This window comes from Castor canadensis, chromosome 7 (assembly GCF_047511655.1).
Source record: "Castor canadensis chromosome 7, mCasCan1.hap1v2, whole genome shotgun sequence".
In the NCBI taxonomy this organism is placed as follows: Eukaryota; Metazoa; Chordata; class Mammalia; order Rodentia; family Castoridae; genus Castor; species Castor canadensis.
The window spans coordinates 153,359,393-153,380,129 of record NC_133392.1 but is presented as its reverse complement, the minus strand read 5'-3'; the positions used below and the strand labels follow the sequence as shown (position 1 = coordinate 153,380,129).

Here is a 20,737-nt window from a genome sequence, read left to right as displayed (position 1 = left end):
TGGTATGACGACTATATATGTTCTTGATCTTGTGTGTGTGTGTGTGTGTGTGTGTGTGTGTGTAGGACTGGGATTTGCACTCAGGGCTTGCACTTGCAAAGCAGGTTCTCTACCACTTGAGTAATGCCTCCAGTCCATTTTGCTCTGGTTATTTTGCAAAGGGGGTCTTGTGATCTATTTGCACAGGATGACCTCAAACTATGATCATCCTGATCTCAGTCTCCCAAGTAGCTAGAATTGCAGGTGTGAGCCAAACAGCACCCAGCACATTATTCTTGGGGTTTTTTTTTGGGGGGGGGGTTGGCAGAAGGGTTGGGGAATTGAACTCAGGGCCTCATAAATGCTAGGCAAGTGCTCTGCTTCCCAGCCATATCTCAGCTCCAAGCTGTAGGTTTTTCTTCCTTGGGCAGGGCTGTAAAACAATGGCCTCCCCCTCTGCATAATCAGAGGGGACTACAAATAACAGAAGGGGTTAATTCCACATTGCACAGATGACTAGGATCCTTGTCCTGCCCTCCCTCTCTCCCTCTCTGGCTATCACACTGTTCTCCCAATAAGCAATCGGTCACTTTAAAAGACATGGGATTAGCTGGAGAATTGGCTCTCTAAGGAAACCCATCAAAACAACAGACTGACCTGTCTTGGCTCAGAATTGGTGAGAGAACAAATCTTTGAGGAATTCGACAACCTGAGCAGTACAGCCTCCTCCTCTAGAGACAGGTGGCAGACAAGGACAAATGAAGAGCACCTCTTTCCCACTTCCCTGCGTTTTAAGCCCTTTTTGCACAGAAAGCCTGTCCAAGTAATCAACAGAAGTAATTAGGGGTCAGATGGTTACAAATGAAAATCACTTAGGACCCAACCACCAATGCCAAGGCCGGCGTTGCTGGGGAGATGGGACTGGCATGAGGAGACGTGGTGGTCTGACCCCTCAAAGCCCTTGTTCTCCAGCTGTCAGGGGAAAAGCGTGAAGTCTGGGGTCACATCTGTAATCAGCAGCCCCAGCTACAACAGAGATGGGGAAATGCTAAGGAAGGAAACAGCTCAACTGCTTCCTGACATAGTCCTAGTCCTGGGCTTAGAACTGTGTCCTCTTGTGTCCTCTATGAGGGAAAGAGGGATTTTCCCACTGAAGGATGTCCTCAGTGGGAGTCTTCCTGGCCATACTCCTCACACAGTATGTGTGGCTTCCACACCCTTGAAAAGGGTAGGAAATCTGTCACCATCTACTTATCCTTCTACTACCTACTCATTTACCATCCACCCACCCACCCATAGAGCCATAGCCTGCCCATCTACCCATCCATCTACCCACCCATCTGTTCACACATCCATTCACCACTCATCCACCCAGCCATCCATCCACCTGCCCATCCACACCCACCTATCCACAACCCACACAACTACCCACCACCCACCTACCCATTCAACCAGCACCTAGCCACAACCTACCTAACCACCCATCCATCCACCTACCCATCCAACCACCTCCTATTCATTCATCCACACCACACCCATCCATCCACCTACCAATCTACTCACACCTCTCCACAACGCATCCACTTATCCATCCATCCATCCACTCACCACTCATCTACCTATCACTTATCCAACCATCTACCTGCCCACAACCCCCATCCATTCACCCACGCATCCACACCCACTTCTCCACAACCCACCCACCTACCCGCCCACCCACACATCCACTTCACAAATATTTACCAGGTTCCTGCCAAGCTCAAGCCAGGTATGGTCTCTGGGCATCCACAGTAAGAAACACAAGCATAGGCTTTGCGCTTGCAGTTTACAATCTAACAAGGAGAGGCAGTAGCCAGGCAAAAAATTAAACCCAAGGAGCTCACACAGTCATGAGAGCTGTGAAGAGAATCGAGAAACATGGTGGGCTGGCCGCTGGTGGCTCATGCTTGTAACCCTAGCTTCTCAGGAGGCAGAGATCAGAAGGATCATGGTTCAAAGCCAGCCTGGGCAAATAGTTTGCAAGACCCTCTCTTGAAAAACTCTTCACAACAAAAAGGGCTGGTAGAGTGGCTCAAGGTGTAGGCCCTGAGTTCAAGCCCCAGTACCACAAAAAACAAAAAAAAAAAAAAAAGAAAAGGAAAGAGAAACATGGTGACACAGCAAACTGCATTTGAGAGCATTATTTAGGGTTCTCCAGAGAAACTCTGTGTGTGTGTGTATGTGTTTTATAAAGATATATTTGAGGAATTGGTTCATGTGATTATGGAGACTGAAAAGTCCCACTGTGTGCCATCTGAGAGCTGAAGAACCAGGGAGTCCCATGGCTTAGTCCAAGTTCAAAAGCCCGAGACTCAGGGAGCTGTAGTCAAGTCCAGGAGTCTGAAGGCTGGATAACCTGGAGTTCTGACATCCAAAGGCAGGAGAAGAGGTCTCAGCTCCAGAAAAGAGTGAATTCCTCTATCTTCTGCTTGTTTGTTCTATGTGGACCCTCAACCAACAGCCAGGGGATGTGGACAATGGTCCAGCGGTTCAAATGCCAATCTCTGCATCCTATGCCCACAGACACAACCAGAAATGATGCTTTACCAGATGCCTGGGAACCCCTGAACCCAGGCAAGTTGACACCCAAAGCTAACCATGGCAGACGGTGACAGGTGAGGGTTTCTTTAGCTGGGATGGGCAGAGAAGACTTCTTTGAGCAGATGACCTTTGAGGTAAGACCTGGATGCCAAGATGGAGCAAAGGTCTGGGGTAGAATGTCCCAAACAGAGGTAACAGCAAGGTGCAAAGGCCCTCTGGCTTGGACAAGCTGAGCTTGCAAGGAACCAAAGAAGGGTGGAGGGGTTGAAGGGTGTGAGTGATGGGGAAAGGGACCAGACAGGTTAGCAAAACCCTAGACCCTCACAGCCAAAGGGCCAGCCCAGTGAGCAGTGGACAATCAGGTGTCCCCAAATGCTCAGGTAGAATGTGACAGTTCTGGTGTTCTGCTCCAATATTGTGCAATTCTACTTTCCTTACACTCGGTAAGACAGACCCCCTTACAATCACAGTTACCTACCATCTACTATAGCCCAAGAATATTAAATGGAAAATCTCTAAAATAAGTCATAAATTTTAAATCACTTTTATTATACTATATTGTTATAATTGTTCTATTTTATTAATAGTATTATTGTTGATCTTTTACTGTGCCTAATTTGTAAATTAAGCTTCATCATAGGTACGTACGTGCAGAAAAACACATGGTACATAGAGGGCTCAGTATACCTGCGAACCTCAGGTGTCCACTGGGGATCTTAGAACAGATTCTTCTTGAATAAGGGGAGGTTGCTGTCATGTTATTTCCAAATATTCTGTTAGAACCTTGTCTGTGGTTATGAGCTTCTGAAAAAGTCAACCACAAAAAACCTCTAGCTTTGACCCCAGCTAGACTCTGCCCTGTCCCTGGAGAAGTCACAGGTATGGCTCTTCAGGCTGGAAGCTACATGTGTTCCTCTGTTCCAGGCTCCTGTCTGCCAGGCCTGAGCCAAGAGTTGTTTGTTTTGTTTTGTTTTTAGTGGTACTGGGGTTTAAACTCAGAGACTCGTGCTGGTCGGGCAGGCAGTATCTAATGCTAGCGTCTTTGCACCTGCTGTCCCCTGTGGGCCTCAGTCTGGCTGTGGGAAAAGATCTGACACCAGGGAGAAACAGCATCAGCCATGCCGGGTCATTAGAGCCTCCAGGAATTTCAGCTGGGCTTCAATCCTATGCAGACAGGGACGGTTTGAGGAGGACCCCCAAGGAGCCAGAGCAGAGTCGGTGGTGACCACATGGCCCAGATCAAGGCAAGTCCTGGGCAGACATAATGGCTGCTCAGTGGAAGCCACCCAGACTGGGCTTTGAAAGAAAGGCTCCTGTCCCCAGAGATACTTAGGCTCTGGGGTTGAAGTCGGGGGGCGGGGGACAGGAGGCTCTCACGGCTCTGAAAGCTCTTTGTCAGGCAGAAGGAATTAATAGGACAACAGCATTTTGGTGTTCAAGTAGCCTCATTTGTTCTGGGTGAGTGGCTGTGGGGCAGAGGGTCACAGGCGGAAAAGCAGCTCTGACAATGTATGCAGAGTCTCAAGCAGGGAAGGGCTGTGGGTCTCTAGGCCAGCAAACCCACAAGGGGGCGCCTGTGGTGCAAATATCACAATGCAGAGACTCCTTTGTACAATTAATGTATGCTAATAATAAATGTGTAACTTTTTGGCAGTACTGGGGTTTGAACTCAGGGCCTCACACTTGCTAGACAAGTGCTCTACCACTTGAGCCACTCCACCAGCCTTGTTTTGTAATGGGTTTTTTCGAGATAGGGTCTGGTGAGCTATTTGCCTGGGCTGGCTTTGAACCATGGTCCTCCTGATCTCCCAAGTAGCTAGGATTACAGGTGTGAGCCACCAGTGCCCAGTGCTAATAACAAATTTTAAAAAGAAGTGCTACCTACACCAACGTTCAAAGCCCGGTCAGGCCCCGAGGCTGCCATGGAGACCAAGAAGGTGTCTACCTGACCAGGGACCATGAGAAGTCAGACCCTCTTAGCCATGGGTCTCCTCTGCTGCAGACCATAATGCTGGGGTGGCTGAGAGTCTCCTCAAGGTTGAAGGACAGAAGAAGAGAGAAGAGAAGAAAAGGATGGAGGGGAAAAGGAAGGATAGGAAGGGAGAGAGGATGGAGGCACGACTCAGGTCAAAGCCACCCAGTCAGAGGCATTCTGGGAAGTGATGGTTAATTTTATGTGTCACCTCGACTGGGCTACAAGGTGCTCAGATATTGGTCAGTTCTGGGTGTGTCTGTTGAGGGCATCTCTAGATGTGATTAGCACTTGAGTACATAGACCAAGTGACACAGTTGGCTTTCCCGAGCATCTTGGGCATCATCCAATCCTTTGAGGGCCTGAATAGAACACCAAGGTGAAGGAAGGGAAGTTTCACTCTCTCTCCTCCTGATTGCTGAGCTGGAGCAACACCATCAGCTCTCCTGTCTCTAGCTTGCCAACTGTAGACCATGGGAGATCACAGGCTCCATCTTTATATGAACCAATTCCTTCTCTTTCTCTCTCCCTCCTTTCTTCTCTCCCTCACTCCCCCTCCTCTCTCTCCCTTCCCTCCCCTCTCCCTCCTTCCCCCCTTCTTTCTCCCTCTCTCCCTCCCTACTTGTCTCCCTCCCTTCCCCCTTCTTCCTCTCTCTCTCTCCCTCCCTTCCTCACTCCCTTCCTCTCCACTCCTTCTGTCTCTCTCTCAGACACTTGCTAAGTATCCCACACTGGTCTTGAACTTGAGATCCTTCTGCCTTTGCCTCCAGCATGCTGGACCTACTGGTATGCACCATGAACCACCATGCCCATTCAATGAATCCCATTGGTTCTGTTTCTCTGTGGACTCCTGATTAATATATCCTCTCCAGCTCTGAAGTGCCTCTTAGTGGCTCTCTGTCCCGGGACCTTATTTATTTCCTTACTGGAGCCTGACACCATCTGCAATGACAGTTTGTTTCCTTATTTATATTCTACCCATAAGAATCTAAGGCCTGCCCAAAACAGCAGGCCTTGTTTAACGCACAGCTACAATGCCTGGCACTTAGCAAGCACTCAACAATTATTACGGAAGCAAAGATGGAAGGAAGCAGTGGAAGACAAGAAAGATAACAGGTAATATGAGCAAAAAAAGAGAAGTGGTTCCCCAAAATATCCCAGGAGCTTCTTGTGAGCCTCTGGCCCAAGTTTTGGCCCAACGCTGCTAACACAAGTCATCTTGCATTAATTCCCAGGACACACGATATGTTTGTTTCTGAAACGAAGTGCTGCCTTCCTCATCCTGGAGTACACTGCCTGTCACAGCCTATGCTCCAAAGAAATGTCATGCACACCCTAAGGGTTGTTCAGAGGCTGGGCTCAGTGTTTCTGTTTCGTTTTTAAACATTTTGTTGGTACAATATAACCTGCTTATTAAAATCTTGGCCTCCAAGACAGTCCACCAAAAGTCCCACAGATGACAAGTCTGAAACTAGACCAGCATAAGAACGGCCAAGCAGTACTGGCTCAGGAAGGGAAACCCCTCACTATACTTCGGAGGAAGAGTGGCTGAGCAGAGAGCCATCACAACTGGACAGAGTGGCTATCCTTCCTCTGCAAGTCTTCAACTAAGGATCAGAGTTCAAATGATGCCAACAGAAGGCTATCCAACCCACTTACCAAGACTCTGCACCAAGCACTTTTTGGTCCGTTCTTAGCTTATTCCTAGGTACCATTTTAGCTGAACATGGTGTCTTAGACTACTTAGGCTTCTATTAACAGAATACCATAGTCTGAAGAGCTTATAACTAACAGACATTTATTTCTCACAGTCTGGAGGCTGCGAGTTGGAGCCCAGCATACCGGGACGTTTAGGTTCTCTGAACCACTTCCTGATTCACAGATGGTCAACCTCTTGCTCTGTCCTCCCCTGGCAGAAGGAGCAAGGGAGTTCTCTGAAATCTGTATTATGAGGGCATTAACCCCAATGAGGAGGCCTCCACCCTCATGACCTCATCACATTCCCCAAGCCCCACCTCGAATACCATCACATTGGGGGGTGGGGGACACAAATATTGTCTATTGCACATAAGTTTATTTGTCCTGGGTATCACATCCCAAGGCTCCTGAGGCCTGTTATATAAAGAGAATCCCTGCTCTCATGGAGAATGATCTGAACTTGAATCTCCATGCAGGAAACTGCTGTCTCTTGGAGGGAAGGAGGTGGTTCATGGTCTCCCGGTGCAGGTCAGAGCAAGAATGGCGCAAACATCTTGGCGGTCAGAAGCTGCAGGTCATTCCTTCTCTTTGGGAGGGTTTTACCTGGCAGCTGGGAAGCCCAACTCGGTCATCTCCACCCACACCTAGGTGGGCTGTGCTCAGAAGTGATTCCCTCCTTTCTCCTGGTTCCTCTGCTCTGCTGATTCTGAACCCTGAGATTGGCGGTTCCAGCAGGTGTGCCCAGACCCAGAGCGGGCTCTGTCCTGTTCCCTGCTGGGCTGAGGCTTCTGTTTTCGGCATTTCCCTCTCTTAAGGAGGTGCCACTGGCTGGGTGCAGGAAAGTGAGGAGTGGAAAGAAGTGGCTCAGTCATCCTCGTCCTCATCCTCGTCCTCCGCGTCCTTGTTGGGGGCACATCTCTGGAAGCACTGCACCACGGTGGCCAGGAAGAAGCTGGAGATGATGGCGGCAATGGAGACAGCCACACCGGAGAAGATGATGATGAACAGATCTGTGAGCGACAGGCTGAACTTGCACTCGCTGAAGCTGGCCTCGGACAGCTCATGCAGGGCCACCCTCCGGTTCTCCATGGGCAGGGAGCACTGGATGGTGTCGAGGCCTGCGGGGAGGCACAGGTGCAAGGAGAGAAAGGGTTAACCTGCAGCCCATCACTGCCCAGAAGCGAGTGTTGACCAAGCCCTTCAAGTGGGAGTGTATCCCCAAAAACAAAAGGAAAGAAAAGCTGGCTTGAGTGGAATTTCAACTTTTTTTTTTTTTTTTTTTTAGTAGGACTGGGGTTCGAACCCATGGCTTCATGCTTGCAAAGCAGGCACTCTACTGCTTGAGCTGCACCTCCAGTCCATTTTGCTCCAGTTATTTTGGAGATGGGATTATTTTGGAAAGGAGACTAGGGGCTGGCCTCAAAACATAATCCTCCCAATCTTAGCCTCCCAAGTAGCTAGTATTACTCACTAGGTGTGAGCCACTAGCAACTGGCTAAACTATTTTTAAGCCTCAGAAGAATCACAAGGGAAAATCAAAGCATGCTGCTCCCTTTTGGTTTGGAGTTGCCTGGGTGCACCTTCTGTCTGGGGCCTTGGATCTCTGTAGCCCTCAGTGCCGACCAGGAGTGATGAGAAGGGGGTGACAGACACAGTGGGTGAGAGCAGTGCCAGCACATGGAAGGACCTTCCCAGCCACAGTGTCACTTCCCCAGTTGGAAGCCACCTCTGCTTCACAGCCCTCAGCGCAGAAGAGGAGTGAGGATTTGCGTAGCCGTGCAGGAACCCCACTGTCCTGAGATGGTTTCTCTTGACAAGAGTGGGGGAAATAAGAACACAGCAGCAGGTGACTTTTAGAAAGTGCTTGATACTTGGAAACTTGGCTGAGTCACCTTAAGACAGTATTAAACACAGGCTCCCAGACATACAGACACATCCCTGCAGACCCAGATTCAGGCAGGGGTGGGGTCCCCAACTCTGCATGTTTAGTAAGCAGGTGATTCTGCTGCTGGCCTGAGAAGCACTATTTTCTAGCTGTCCGAGTAGGGGTTTAAGGAGTTCAAGACCCTTTGGGACACTCACCCCGAAAATGACCAGAACAATTTTCTTAAACTCTGCTTTATACGTTGGAGTTGTCTAAGATTTCGCTTGAAAAGTGTTTGATTACTTTAAGGAGTTTTAAAGTCTCCAATCTAGAAAAATACCACAACTGAGTGTCAGTTGTGAGGGATTTATAAAAATAACCACCATCGCTATCACTATAAACTCCACATAGAATTTACCACAGGCCAGGCTCAGTTCTAAGCACCGTGAAACATGGACTCTTTAGCACTTATTTATTCATTCAGCAAGCATATGTGGGTATTGTGACTGTGCTAACAGATGATGATAAGCAAAGTAAACAAATCCCGTACCCCTCAGAGTGTAAATTCTAGCAGGAGAAGGTAGATCCTTGTTCATTCATTCAACAAATTTTGGGGGATAACTTACTATGTACTAGGTCCTGGGCTACAGCACAGAACAAAACAAAGCCCTTGCTGTCATGCACTGAGTAGGTCAAGAATGTATAATGTGGTCAGGATGAAACATCAGGAAGAGGTGGGAAAAGTGTCTGGGACAAAGTACTGTCTTCAGGTGGGATGGTCAGGAGGTATTATTTTAGCCATAGTCTGCAGGATGAGATGGAACCAGGCACAGGAGAACATTCTAGGCAGAGAGGAAGTTTGGAAAGAGCTCAGCCTCCCAGGAACACAGAGCATCCAGGATCAGTAGAGTGAGAAATAGAGAATGTATGATGAGCTGAGGCAGGAAAGGATGGACACCTGCTAAGATGAGGTCCCTGGCAACCAAGGCCTGTCCTCACCACCCAATGTCACTGGACATGAACCAGAGATGGAGACTTGAGAAATGTTGAGTCACTAAAGGCTGTTACCATGCACAAACTACTCATCTTTTCATTTGTTTGTTTTTGTTTTTGTTTTTGAGACAGGGTCTCACTACGTAGCCCAGGTTGGCCTCAAACTCACAATCTACTCATCTTGACTGACAGCATGTACAATACGAGCTGCATACAAGCCCCAAGGACTTCCATGATTCCACACTCCACAGACACAGGAGACACTTGACTTCAGCATGCATAAAAAGCTCAGATCTGTGATCTGGAAGAGGAGAGAAAAACAAAGTGGTAGTAGCTACGGTTGCATTGTACTTACTATGTAAAGACACTGTTCTAAGTGCTCCATCTGGTTGGCTGGGGGTGTAGCTCCGTGGCAGAGAGCTTACCTAGCATGTGTAAGGACCTAGGTTCCATTCCCATACTGAAAAAGCAAGCAATCTAAGTGCTACCTACAAATTAGCTCAATTCTCACAACCCTACACGCTAGGAACTATTGTTGCATCCATTTTCTGAGTGAGAAAGCTACAGCTCTGGGAATTTACGTAGCTGCCTTTGACCACACAGCTTCACAGTGGCCACAGCCAGGGTTTGAGTCTAGGCATTCAGCTCTGAAGGCTTAAACCTACCCTTTTCTTCAGTGGAAGTAACCAGAGATGGAGGACGCCATTTGGACGGTAAGCTCTCCTGCCCTTCCATCTTTGCTTACTTTTGGCTTCCTTCCATCTCTCAGGAAAACCTTCACTTGCTGTCTTTTTTTTAGCACTTCCAGGCTTCAAATCCAACCCATTTCCAGCACTATGTGAAAGTCAAGGTGATTTCTTCACCTTGCTAGTTGGCCAGCTTGGAAGTAGCAAAGAGCAGCCTTGCAAATTGCCTGAGTTCTTATTTCTGGTCTTTTCTTCTCCAGCTCAAGAATAGAAGATGAAGGAAGAGTGTCTGAGTGTCCTCCTTCCTTCTGTCCTGGTCCATCCCTTTATACATGCAGGGCTTCCCTCCCCATGGGAACTGTTGTCTAGCAACCAGACTGGGCACTCTCCCCTCTGCCTGAATCAGTGCCTGCTTTGTAAACCCAAGGAATTACAGGAACCAGAACTTTGTCAAGTTACATTTGACCAAAGTTTTTATTTTATTGTAATTATTAACACATGTTAATTGTAAAAATCAATGGGATTCACTGAGATACAGTTCTTTACAAGCACTGTAAAATCCCTCTTAACCACAGGATTTTTTATTTGGGTTTTTTTCAGCATTGGGGATTGAAATTCAGGACCTTGGCTTGCTAGGCAAACACTCTACCTCTTAAGCCACAACACAGTTCTTAGCCAGAGTTTTTGACTGTTTCTTTTTCTTTCTTTTTTTTTTTTTTTTTTTAAGCACTCTCTACCACTTGAGCCATACCTCCAGTCCATTTTGCTCTGGTTAATTTGGAGATGTGGTCTCACAAACTGTTTGCATGGGCAAAAACCTCAATCCTCTCAGTCTCCCAAGTAGCTAGGATTACAGGTATGAGCCACTGGTGCCTGGCTTCTGCTTCTTTTTCTTTTCTTTTTTTTTCTTTTGCAGTACTGGGACTTGAACTCAGGGCCTACACCTTGAGCCACTCCACCAGCTCTTTTCATGAAAGGTTTGTTTTCAAGATTGGGTCTTGCAAACTATATGCCCAGGCTGTTTTCAAACCAAGATCCTCCTGATCTCTGCCTCCTGAGAAGCTAGATTACAGGCATGAGCCACCGACACCTGGTTGCTTCTTCTTCTTAAAAAGGTCAAACTTCTGCCTACCTCTGAGCTTTTAAAAACAGTCAAGGACTGGGGGCATAGCTCAAGTGGTAGAGCACTTGCCTAGCAAGCATGAGGTCCTGAGTTCAATCCCTAGCATGGCAAAAGGAAATAAATAAATACAAATAAAAGCATTTGAATCAAACAGGAGAGCTTTAAAAGGACAGTTGTGTTGGGACTCCCTCGCAGACAAGGATTTGTTCAACGAAAAAGTGGAACAACCAATCGGCCTGCCTCCCCTTGACAGTCCACCGCACCCACAGATGCTCCACAAACCAGCAAGAAGGACCCCACTGTGCTCAGCAGATCACATGGAGTCCTCAGGCTCATAACAGACCTTGCGTGATTTAGTAGGAGCTATGCCTAGCAATCGTCATCTGCGGTGAGCAATGCCAACCGGAAAACAGCCTCAACACAGTGACACAAAGCCAGTCTTAGCTGGCCACAACTCCCTGAGTCAATTCTGATTTCCACAGTGTCCTTTGTGCCTGGAGATTATTCTTGGCATTTTTACAAAATGCAGACTTTAGAAAATGTCACCTCACATTTCTCTGCGGCTGGAAGGAAAGGGCTTGTTTGGAAACGAGTTACACAAGCCCACCAGGGGTGGGGACTGGGGCCAGTGCTTGGTGTGGCTATCATGATAAGATACACCGACTTAATGGCTTTCCCTTGCTCACAAAGGGCAGAGAAATAAGACAAGTCAGACAAAGAAAGACAGTCAGGTGGACAGGGCCCAGCAGAAGCGGGGAGGGGACTGTTGCTAGAGCCTTCTGCAAGGTCCCTTTGACCACTGCAGGGCTCTTGAGTTGGGGTTTGATTTTGGGTCCCCTCTTCTGTCCTGCAGAATTTTTAGGTCAGGGGGGTCTCAGCACTGTGGATATTTGAGGCAGGAGGATTCTTGGGAGCAGAGCTGTATGAGCATCCCTATCCCTACCCAGTGTGGCAATCAAAAATGCCTCCAGACACTGTCATTGTCCCCTGGCTGGGGGAGGACAATGTCCTCTGGGTATAGCTAGGTAGGTAGTTGTTATAGACTGAATGTTTATATATAGGAAAAAAAGTTCATCTTTTTTCTCTCACTCAACAATCAAAACAGAAGAATTCTGCAGCCTCCACAAGTGTCAGGGGTTCTCCTATCTCAAAGCAGGCAGCTAATTCTGCAGTGGTCGCTAGTTCTGTCCTGACACTATGTACCTGGAAGTAGCAGCAAGGTCCCACAGGTCGAGGGCTCAGTCCCCAAGACCACCCCCACTTCAGATGCTATTTGTAAACCCCAGGTTGTAGCCTGTGTTTTTGGCTATGAACCAGGTTTCCACAGCCTTGGGTTCCATTAATTTGCTTGAGTGGCTTGCAGAACTCAGGGACATATGTTTGGTAGCCCTGAGTTCAAACCCTAGCACCACCAAAAAAAAAAAAAGGATTGTATACAATGTGTGTCTCCCCAAAATTCATGTGTTTAAACATGTGTCAATCAGCTTCCTGTTACTATAACAAAATACCCGGGATAAATGATTTACAAAGAAAAAGGGTTTATTTTAGTTCACAGTTTTGGAGGTTTCAGTCCATGATCAACTTGATCCCATCGTGGTGAGCTTGTGGTGAGCTTATGGTGAGGTAGAACATCATGGTTTGAGTAAGTGGTAGAACCAAACTGTTCCCAACATAAGTCAGAGTGCAAAGAGAAGACTGGGGTCCCAACAGCCCCTTCAAGGGCATGACCCTGTGACCTGAGAACCTCCCACAAGGCCCACCATCTCCCAGTATATGACCAAGCCTTTAACACATGGGCTTTTGAGGACATTCAAGATCCAATGCAGTGGTAATTTGGAGAAGGGCCTTTGGGAGATGATTAAGGTTACAAGAGATCACGAGGGTGGGGCCCTATGTTGGGATTAGTGTCCTTATGGGAAGAGACACTAGAGAGCTCCTCCTTCTGTCTTTCTGTGTCTCTCTGTTTCTTTCTTTCTCTTTCTCCGAGTCTTTGTCTCTGTCTCTTTTCTTTCTGTCTTTTTTTTTTTTTTGGTGGTACTGGGATTTGAACTGAGAGCCTCAGACTCCATAGGCAGATGCTCTACAACTTGAACCAGTCCACCAGCCCTGTTTTATGTTGAGTGTTTTAGAGACAGGGTCTCACACACTATTTTCCTCAGGCTGGCTTCAAACCGTGATCCTCCTGATCTCTGCCTCCCCAACAGCTAGGATTACAGGCACAAGGCACCAGCGCCCAGCTCTCTGAGTCTCTTTCTCTCTCTCCCTCCACTAGTTAAGTGTCCTCTAATTATCTCTGTTTCTCTCTGCCACGTGAGAGAAATAAATTTGCCCATGATAAATTTGTCCATTCATCCACTCCCACCCACCCACCCATTCATCCACCCATTCATTCATCTACTCATTCACTCATCCATCACAAAAAAGCTTCTTCAAACCTGGAGTCTAGAGATATTGACACAACAGGTTCTTCCCAGAAAAAAATGCCAGAAACTATCCATTTCTCTGCCTCCCCAGGGAGCTCACCCCACATGCCAGACTGACCTCTCGGTGGATAACTTCAAGTTATCAGCTAAGAATGGCAGATTGAGACCCCAGACCAAGGAAATGAGCCATTACACCCTGTGGCCTTAACACAGTGAGCAGGCAGCCTTCTGCAAACCAGGAAGCCAACCCTCTCCAGAGCCTGACTTCACTGGCACCACCTGTCCAAACCACCTGGTCTGTGAGCTTTGGCTTGGCAGCTTGAGCACACTGAGACACTGACTTCCAAGGCCACCTCTCTTAGTTGCTAATAGATTTTCAATTGGTAAACGGTTTCCTAGACTTCATGCACTAAACAAGCCAGGTGAAGCTTGACACTAGGTGCCATGGAGGATAGGAAATAAAGAAAGAATGAGAACGAACGGGGGGTGGGGGGAGGTGCATAAGTAAACGCTGTTATTTGTCAACCAAAAATTAATTTATTTGAAAAATAAAGACATCTGCCAGGCACCAGTGTCTCACTCCTGTAATCCTAGCTACTTAGGAGGCAGGGATCAGGAGAATCACGGCTTGAAGCCAGCCTGGGAAAAAATAGTTCATGAGACATTATTTCAAAAAAAAAAATCACAAAAAAGGGCTGTTGGAGTGGCTCAAAGTGGAGGCCCTGAGTTTAACCCCCAGTACCACAAAAAAAAGAGTGGGGGGGAACACATCACAGGTTGAGCATCCCAAATTAAAAAATATGAAATCCCAAATTCAAGGCTTCTCAAACACTGGCACCACATCACAAGTGGAGAATTCCATAGCTGACCCCAGGTGGTGGTCTACACTGAGCACATAGGTGCACAGGGATGGGGAGGGTATGGTGTAGGCACCAAAATACAGTTAGAGAGAAACTTCCAGTGTTCTACAGCACAGGAGGCTGACCAAAGTCTACAGCGACCTGTTACATATTTTATGAAGTACAAAAGAGAATTCTGAAGGCTCTAAACATAAAGAAATGTTCGAAAGCTGGGTGTGGTGGTACACACCTGTAATCCCAGCTACTCAGTAGACTGAGACAGGAGAATCAAAAGTTTGAGACCAGATTGACAAAGTTAGGGAGACACTATCTCAAAACAAAAAATAAAAACAAAAGGTAGGGGGGAGTATTGTCCAAGTGGTAGAGCATTTACCTAGCAAGCACAACGCTATGGTTTCAATCCCCAGTACCACCAAAAAACAAACAAAATGATGAAAAGATGGAAATGTCAGTTATCTTGATTTGATTGGCACATGCTATATACACAGATTGAAATATCACACTGTGCTCCATAAAGATGTCCAATTATTATACATTAAAAAGAAAAAAATCCTTTTGGAAGCAAAGTGGCATTTTAAAAAATCAAATAAATTAAAATGAAAAGAAAAATGCAGACATACTAAAATACTGGCCCCAGGCTCTGCATAGAAGGTTAATGTGAAACATTTCCATGTATGTGTAAATACTCAAAAGTCTGAAGAAGGAACATCTCACACAATTTGGGAACCCAAACGGTCCTGAGATCAAGCCCCATGTAGTTCAGTCTCGAGGCCGGCAGGCTCAAGTCCCCGAAGACCTGACAGTCAGGTTCAAGGCCAAAAGCAAGAAAGGATGGACAACCCAGCTCCAGGCAGCCAGACAGGAAGAGCCCCTCACTCATGGAGGGCTGGCCTTTCCATTCTGTTCAGGCCTTTGTCCGATGGAATGAGGCCACCCCCACTGGGGACGACTACCTGCTTCACTTCCTCTACCTGTCGCAGTGGCCGACGACTGAGTCCTCATTTTCTGAGATCAGAGGCCAGCCAATGAATGGCAACCCACGGGCCACCTCCACCTTCCTTCCCCTCTCCCACACTTTTGTAATTAACGACTTCTTGGTGCACAGTAAGGCCCATGGATTTGTGTCATCCATGGCTGCTTTTGACCATGGCAGAGTTGAGCAGTTGGGACAGACAGCACATAACCCCAGGACCTGAAAGATTTTACTCTCTGCCCCTTTACAGAGAGTCTGCCAATTCCTGATCAATATTCAGTCCAGGAAGTACTGCCACTGGGGAGCCTTCCCCAAATGCTCTCTGGATCCTCCTTCCTTCACTCAGCCCTCCTCCAAGAAATCTGACTCCCTCCTGGGGGAGGTCTATGCCTTCCTGCTCAGGACTAGTATGTGGTAACTTATAACAGAACTGCCCAGGTGATGAGAATCTTAGGGCACTGTCCTTACTGGGGTGCTGAAGGTGGGCCTGTGGTTATAAGCGAAGAAGCCACACACTTGGGCTGGGTGAGGTGGTGCACACCTGTAATTCCAGCACTCAGGAGGATCATGAGCTCCAGGGCAGCCTGTGCTTCCTGGTGAGATGCTATCTTCAAAAAACAAAACAAAATAGAAAGAAAGAAAAGAAACCACACCCTTGCTACATGGACTACCACTCAAACACACAACTTGTAGACTGGCAAAGCGGCTGAAGCACTAGGCCCCGAGTTCAATCCCCAGTTCCATCCCCTCCTCCAAAACCCATACAACTTGTTTGGTAGAAAGCTTCTTCAAACCTGGAGTCTAGAGACATTGACACAATAGGTTCTTCCCAGAAAAAAAGAACCTATTCATTTTTGTGATTTCTCTGCCTCCCCAGGGAGCTCACCCCATATGCCAGGCCCTACTCCCATTCCTTGCTGATGACTTGTGAAAAAATAAGAGCAATGACTGGGAGGGTGGATACACCACAGCTCCCTTGGGGTCTAGAACTGAATGAAAGAATGGATGGATGAATGAATGAATGGATAAATGGATGGATGGATGGATGGATGGACGGACAGATGGAAGGCAGACAGATAAGTGAATGAATGAATGGATAAATGAACCGATGGATGGATAGATGAGAGAATGAGTAGATGAATGAATGGGTGGATGGATGGATGGGTGGGTGGGTGGGGGTGGTTGGAGGAATGGATGGACAAATTTATGAATTGATGGATGGATGAATGGATGAATAAATCGGATGGATGGATGGATAAATTGATGGATTCCTGAATGAATGAATCCATGGATGGATGGATGAATAGATGGGTGGATGGGTGGTGGGAGTAGGTGGGTGGATGGATGGATGAATTGAATGAATGGATGGAGATATGAATAGATGGATGGATGAATAGATGGATAGATGGGTGGGTGGGTGGGGATAGGTGGTTGGATGGATGGATGAACTGATGAATGAATGGATGGATGAATGGATGAATGCATGAATGAATGGATGGATGGATGGATGGACGGATGGGTGAACGAGAAGCATGGGATCCAGGAAAGCATAAGCTACCAGCTTCTTTACTTCCTGCCTCCACCTTCCAGGCTGCCAGGTTTCTCCCCTTGGCTGCCAGCATGTATCTTTTACAGAGAACTTATATCCCATCATTTCTCTGCTCAACACTCCATCCCCAGGAGCTCCCCAACTCTCTTGTAATGAAATTTAAAACCCATACTCCCCCAAGACCCCCACTCTGCCTTGCTTGGCTTGCTGTTCCTCACACACCTTGAACACAGACTGCCTCAGGGCCTTTGCACATTCCCTCTGGCTGCTTCACTTTCACTTTCTTCAGCCTCTGCTCAGATGTCACACTCGCAGAGGGCCATCCCTTCTCCCTTCTAAAGCCCCCACTCTCCCAACCTTCACCATGATTTTCTACCTCTACCCTAACCTGGATCTATTTTTGCCCTCAGCACCACCTGGCATACCATGCATGTAGAATTTGTTTATTTTCTGCTTCCCTGACCTTCCCATTCAAATGTCAGATGTGTTCATCAGGCTTTGAGTTGTCTCGTCTGCTGTATTCCAGTACCCACAGCTTGCCAACACTACTTTTGAATGAATGTGTGAATAAAGGTAGGATTAGAGAATGTGGCTTAGATGTGTAGCCACAAAGAGCTTCCCAGACCATCTCCCTCACAGAGAGACTGATCTCTTGCTGGATAACTTGAAGTTATCAGCCAAGAATGGCAAAGCACAAACTGAGATCCCAGGCTGATTAAATGAGTCATTACACTCCCCTGTTGCCTTAACAATCCCTGCTCAAGAGATTGCTGGGTGCCAACCAAGCCCCAAGAGTGATATAATTACACTGAAGCTCCACAGTAAACTTGAACCCACACAATGTCCAGTGGCTACCTGCGTGCACAGCCATCTGTGGAAAAAACATTACAAGGTCCTTACAAAGGCAGTATTAGCTTCTTAGAGCTGCTGTAACAAACCACAAACTGGGAAGTGTAAAACAAAGGTATTCTTTCACAGTTCCAGAGGACAGAATTTGTATGGTGGGCTGGGATTTGAACTCAGGACTTCTTTGCACTAGCAAAGTAGCTGCTCTACCACTTGCACCACATCTCCAGTCCGTTTTGCTCTGGTTATTTTGGAGATGAGAATCTTGTACACTATTTGCCGAGGTTGTTCTCAAACTGTGATCCTCCTGATCTCAGCCTCCCAAGTAGATAAGATTGTAGGCATGAGCCACCTGGAGCCCATCCTGAAGGCCAGAATTTTAAAATCAGAATCAGGATGTCTGCAGAGCTGGGCTGCCTCTGAGGACCCTGGGGAGAATCCTTCCAGCCTCTTCCAGCTTCTGGTGGCTCCTGACATTGCTTGGCTTATGGCTGAGTCACTTTGGCTTTCTCTCTGCCCATGTAGCTTTTTGCTCTGTGTCTGTATCTTTCTGGTCTCCCTCAGCCTCTCTCTTACAAGGTCACCTGTTACTGGATGGGGGCAGCTCTCCCCTCAATCTAGGATGGTCTCATCTTCAGGTCGTTAACACTAGTCATATCTGCAAAGACTCTCCAAATCTGGTCACCTTCACAGGCACCAGAGGCTAAGACTTGACATATCTTTTGGGGGTCACAACTCACCCCCTCCTGGTGGTATCTATGACATCGTCCCCTGCTGCCCTATGGCTTCTCACCTTCCCTCTCTCCTCAGTAATGGATACTTCCAGGTTTCTTTGAGGGCAATCACCTCTCACCCACTGAGGGTCTTGGTACAACTTGCTTCAAGTGTACAGCCCTCTCCTGGCCAGAAGTCAGAACATGGCCACACCAGGCCAGCGTCAATCTGGGTCAGGAGACCAATTTCAGACCCAAACAGTGACTAGAGCTATTTGTTCCAGCAGCCCCACCCAGGAGACCATCAATGGTATTCTTCTCACTAGGCTCCCAGAGCTGCCTTGGTTTTTTTTGTTTTGTTTTGTTTTGAGACAAGTTCTCCCTAGGAAGCCTGGGCTAGCCTGGAACTCATGATCCTCCTGCCTCAGCCTCTCAAGTACTAGGATTGCAGGCATGTATCACCACGCCCGGCTGCTTGTTCCTTTCTGAGCCTGCTTCTCCAGCCTTCTCTTTGGTTTTGTGAGTTTGATGACATCCTTGCAATAATTAGCCAGAGCTGGACCCCTTGCTCACTCTCCAGGTCCCACTGATGGATTATATAAAATGCAGTTCAAGGATGAGCTGACCTGTCCTGTAGCCTCTGTCCCACAGTCACAAATCACCTAACTGCCCAGCCAGGGCCACAGCATCCAGGGAAGCAGTGAAGACTCAGCTTAGTCCACACCTCCCCTCCTGGTGCAAACAATCTGATGGGCAGCTCGGCTGGCAGGAAGTGTTTCCCACCCCTCGCACTTGTGTTGGCTCTTCACCATGTCCCCAAACCAGTGAGCTCCATCTCCTTCTGGCCCAGCTGGCACAGGGCCCACAGCTCCTCCTCTATAACCACCTCTTCCTTCCCCACCGGGACACACTCAGGAGAGCCAGGTGCCTCGCTCCTGCCCGGTGATTCAGGGTCCCGCCTGTCACTCCCCCCAACAGGTTCCCTGCTCTTGACTGATGACTTGTCCTCAGCAGCTGACACCTGAGTGGAGAGGGTGAAGAGCTCTCATCCTAGAAATAGACGGTGACACAGCAGATGGTGGATTGAGATTAATCTCTCACGCCCAGCCCAGCCTCTCGCCAACACAGGCTGCAGCCAGGGATCTCTGGGGCCATTCCCCCGACCCGGTCTCCTATCACCGCAGGCTCTCCTCAGCACTTTTGTGGTTAAAGATACATCTTTGTTTTCCTCATTCCACTTATTAGGCAAAGCCTGTACATACCCCAAGAAGACAGAAATAAAAAGAAAGCAGTAAAAGAACCCATAAACACATATGTTGGTTTACAACTTTTGAGTTGCCTTCCTGGGTCTATGTCTCCATAAATCCGCCAAGGAGAATCACTCCCCACCACTGTGTTGGATAACCATATTGGGAACATCTTCCCATTCCACAAATATAATCATAAATAAATACATTTTTTTGGTTTTTGGAGACAGGGTCTCCCAATGTTGTCCCTGCTGGACTCCACGATCCTCCTGGGCTCAGCCTCCCATATGCTGAGATTACAGGTAGGCGCCACCATGCCCAGCTATGAAATACCACTTTTAATGGCTGTGGGGTATTTTATTGAGTACTGCTTGAACTCAGTCCCCTCATGTCTCCAGCATTTTTTTTTTTTCACTAGAAGCAAGGCGGCTCTGGTCATCCCTGTACTTTCTTATTTCCAGTTGAAATTGGCCTGTAAGTTCCTGGTCACTCTTTCACCTTTGCCAACCTGGTAAGCAATTAAAAAAAAAAAAAAAGTCTAACGTGGCTTCATTTTGCATTTCTCTGATTACCAGCTCACATTGTACTGTGACCTCATTGGCTCCTTGGATTTGTCCTTCTGTGAACTGCCTGCCCAAGACCTGTGATGTGACCTTTGCAAGGTGCAAGAGGCCTTGGTGACAAGGAGGGCTTGAGCAAGTGCAGTGGGTCCAGCCCACCCCCATCCTCCACCTCACTGCTGGGCTGCAACTCCTAGGGGAGGTGGGTTCTCCCTGACCCACCCTGGGGAAGGACAGACATGGAGGGCTCTCCAGGAACCCCCGGCACTGGTTCCACTGCTCTTGGCAGGAGCTCAGGCCTCCCAGCCACTGCATCTTCTGCTTGCCCCTTGCTGGGGTAAGAGACTCCAGCCGGTGTTGGATGGATGGATCCCCCTCTTCCCTGTCTGCCTCCCAGGATTCTAAAATGAATGCCAAGGAAACAGCAGCTTCCAGGTCTTTTACTCCACGGTGGCTCTCTATGCTTTCGCACATCATAGAAGATTAGATCTGAAGGCACCTTTGATACCTGCTACTCTCCCTCCCTCCCACCTCCCTCTGAGAGGCCCTGAGAAGTCAGGCAATTTGTCTAAGGTCACCCAGAGTCTGGACTGGAACCCAGGTCTTGTGATTCCCTGAGTAGCTCTTTCTAGATACCATGTTTTTGTTGTTGTTATTGTTGTTTTTGTGGG

General features: G+C 47.8%; 1 protein-coding gene across 2 annotated transcripts in view; it reads right to left on the bottom strand.

Moving 5' to 3' along the window:
- Positions 1–5,263: 5,263 nt before the first annotated feature.
- Lrrc38 (leucine rich repeat containing 38) overlaps positions 5,264–20,737 on the bottom strand; it is a 32,162-nt gene continuing 16,688 nt past the window's right edge. The window contains exons 2-3 of one of the 2 annotated variants that reach the window (XM_020187824.2): positions 9,256–9,387; positions 7,215–7,347 (exon numbers count right to left, since the gene is read on the bottom strand). In XM_020187824.2, the coding sequence (XP_020043413.2) occupies positions 9,263–9,387 (125 nt within the window). In that variant the 3' untranslated portion in view covers positions 7,215–7,347; positions 9,256–9,262. Of the gene's footprint in view, positions 7,348–9,255; positions 9,388–20,737 lie in introns of both variants that reach the window. The other variant, XM_074081306.1, reaches the window with a different exon arrangement.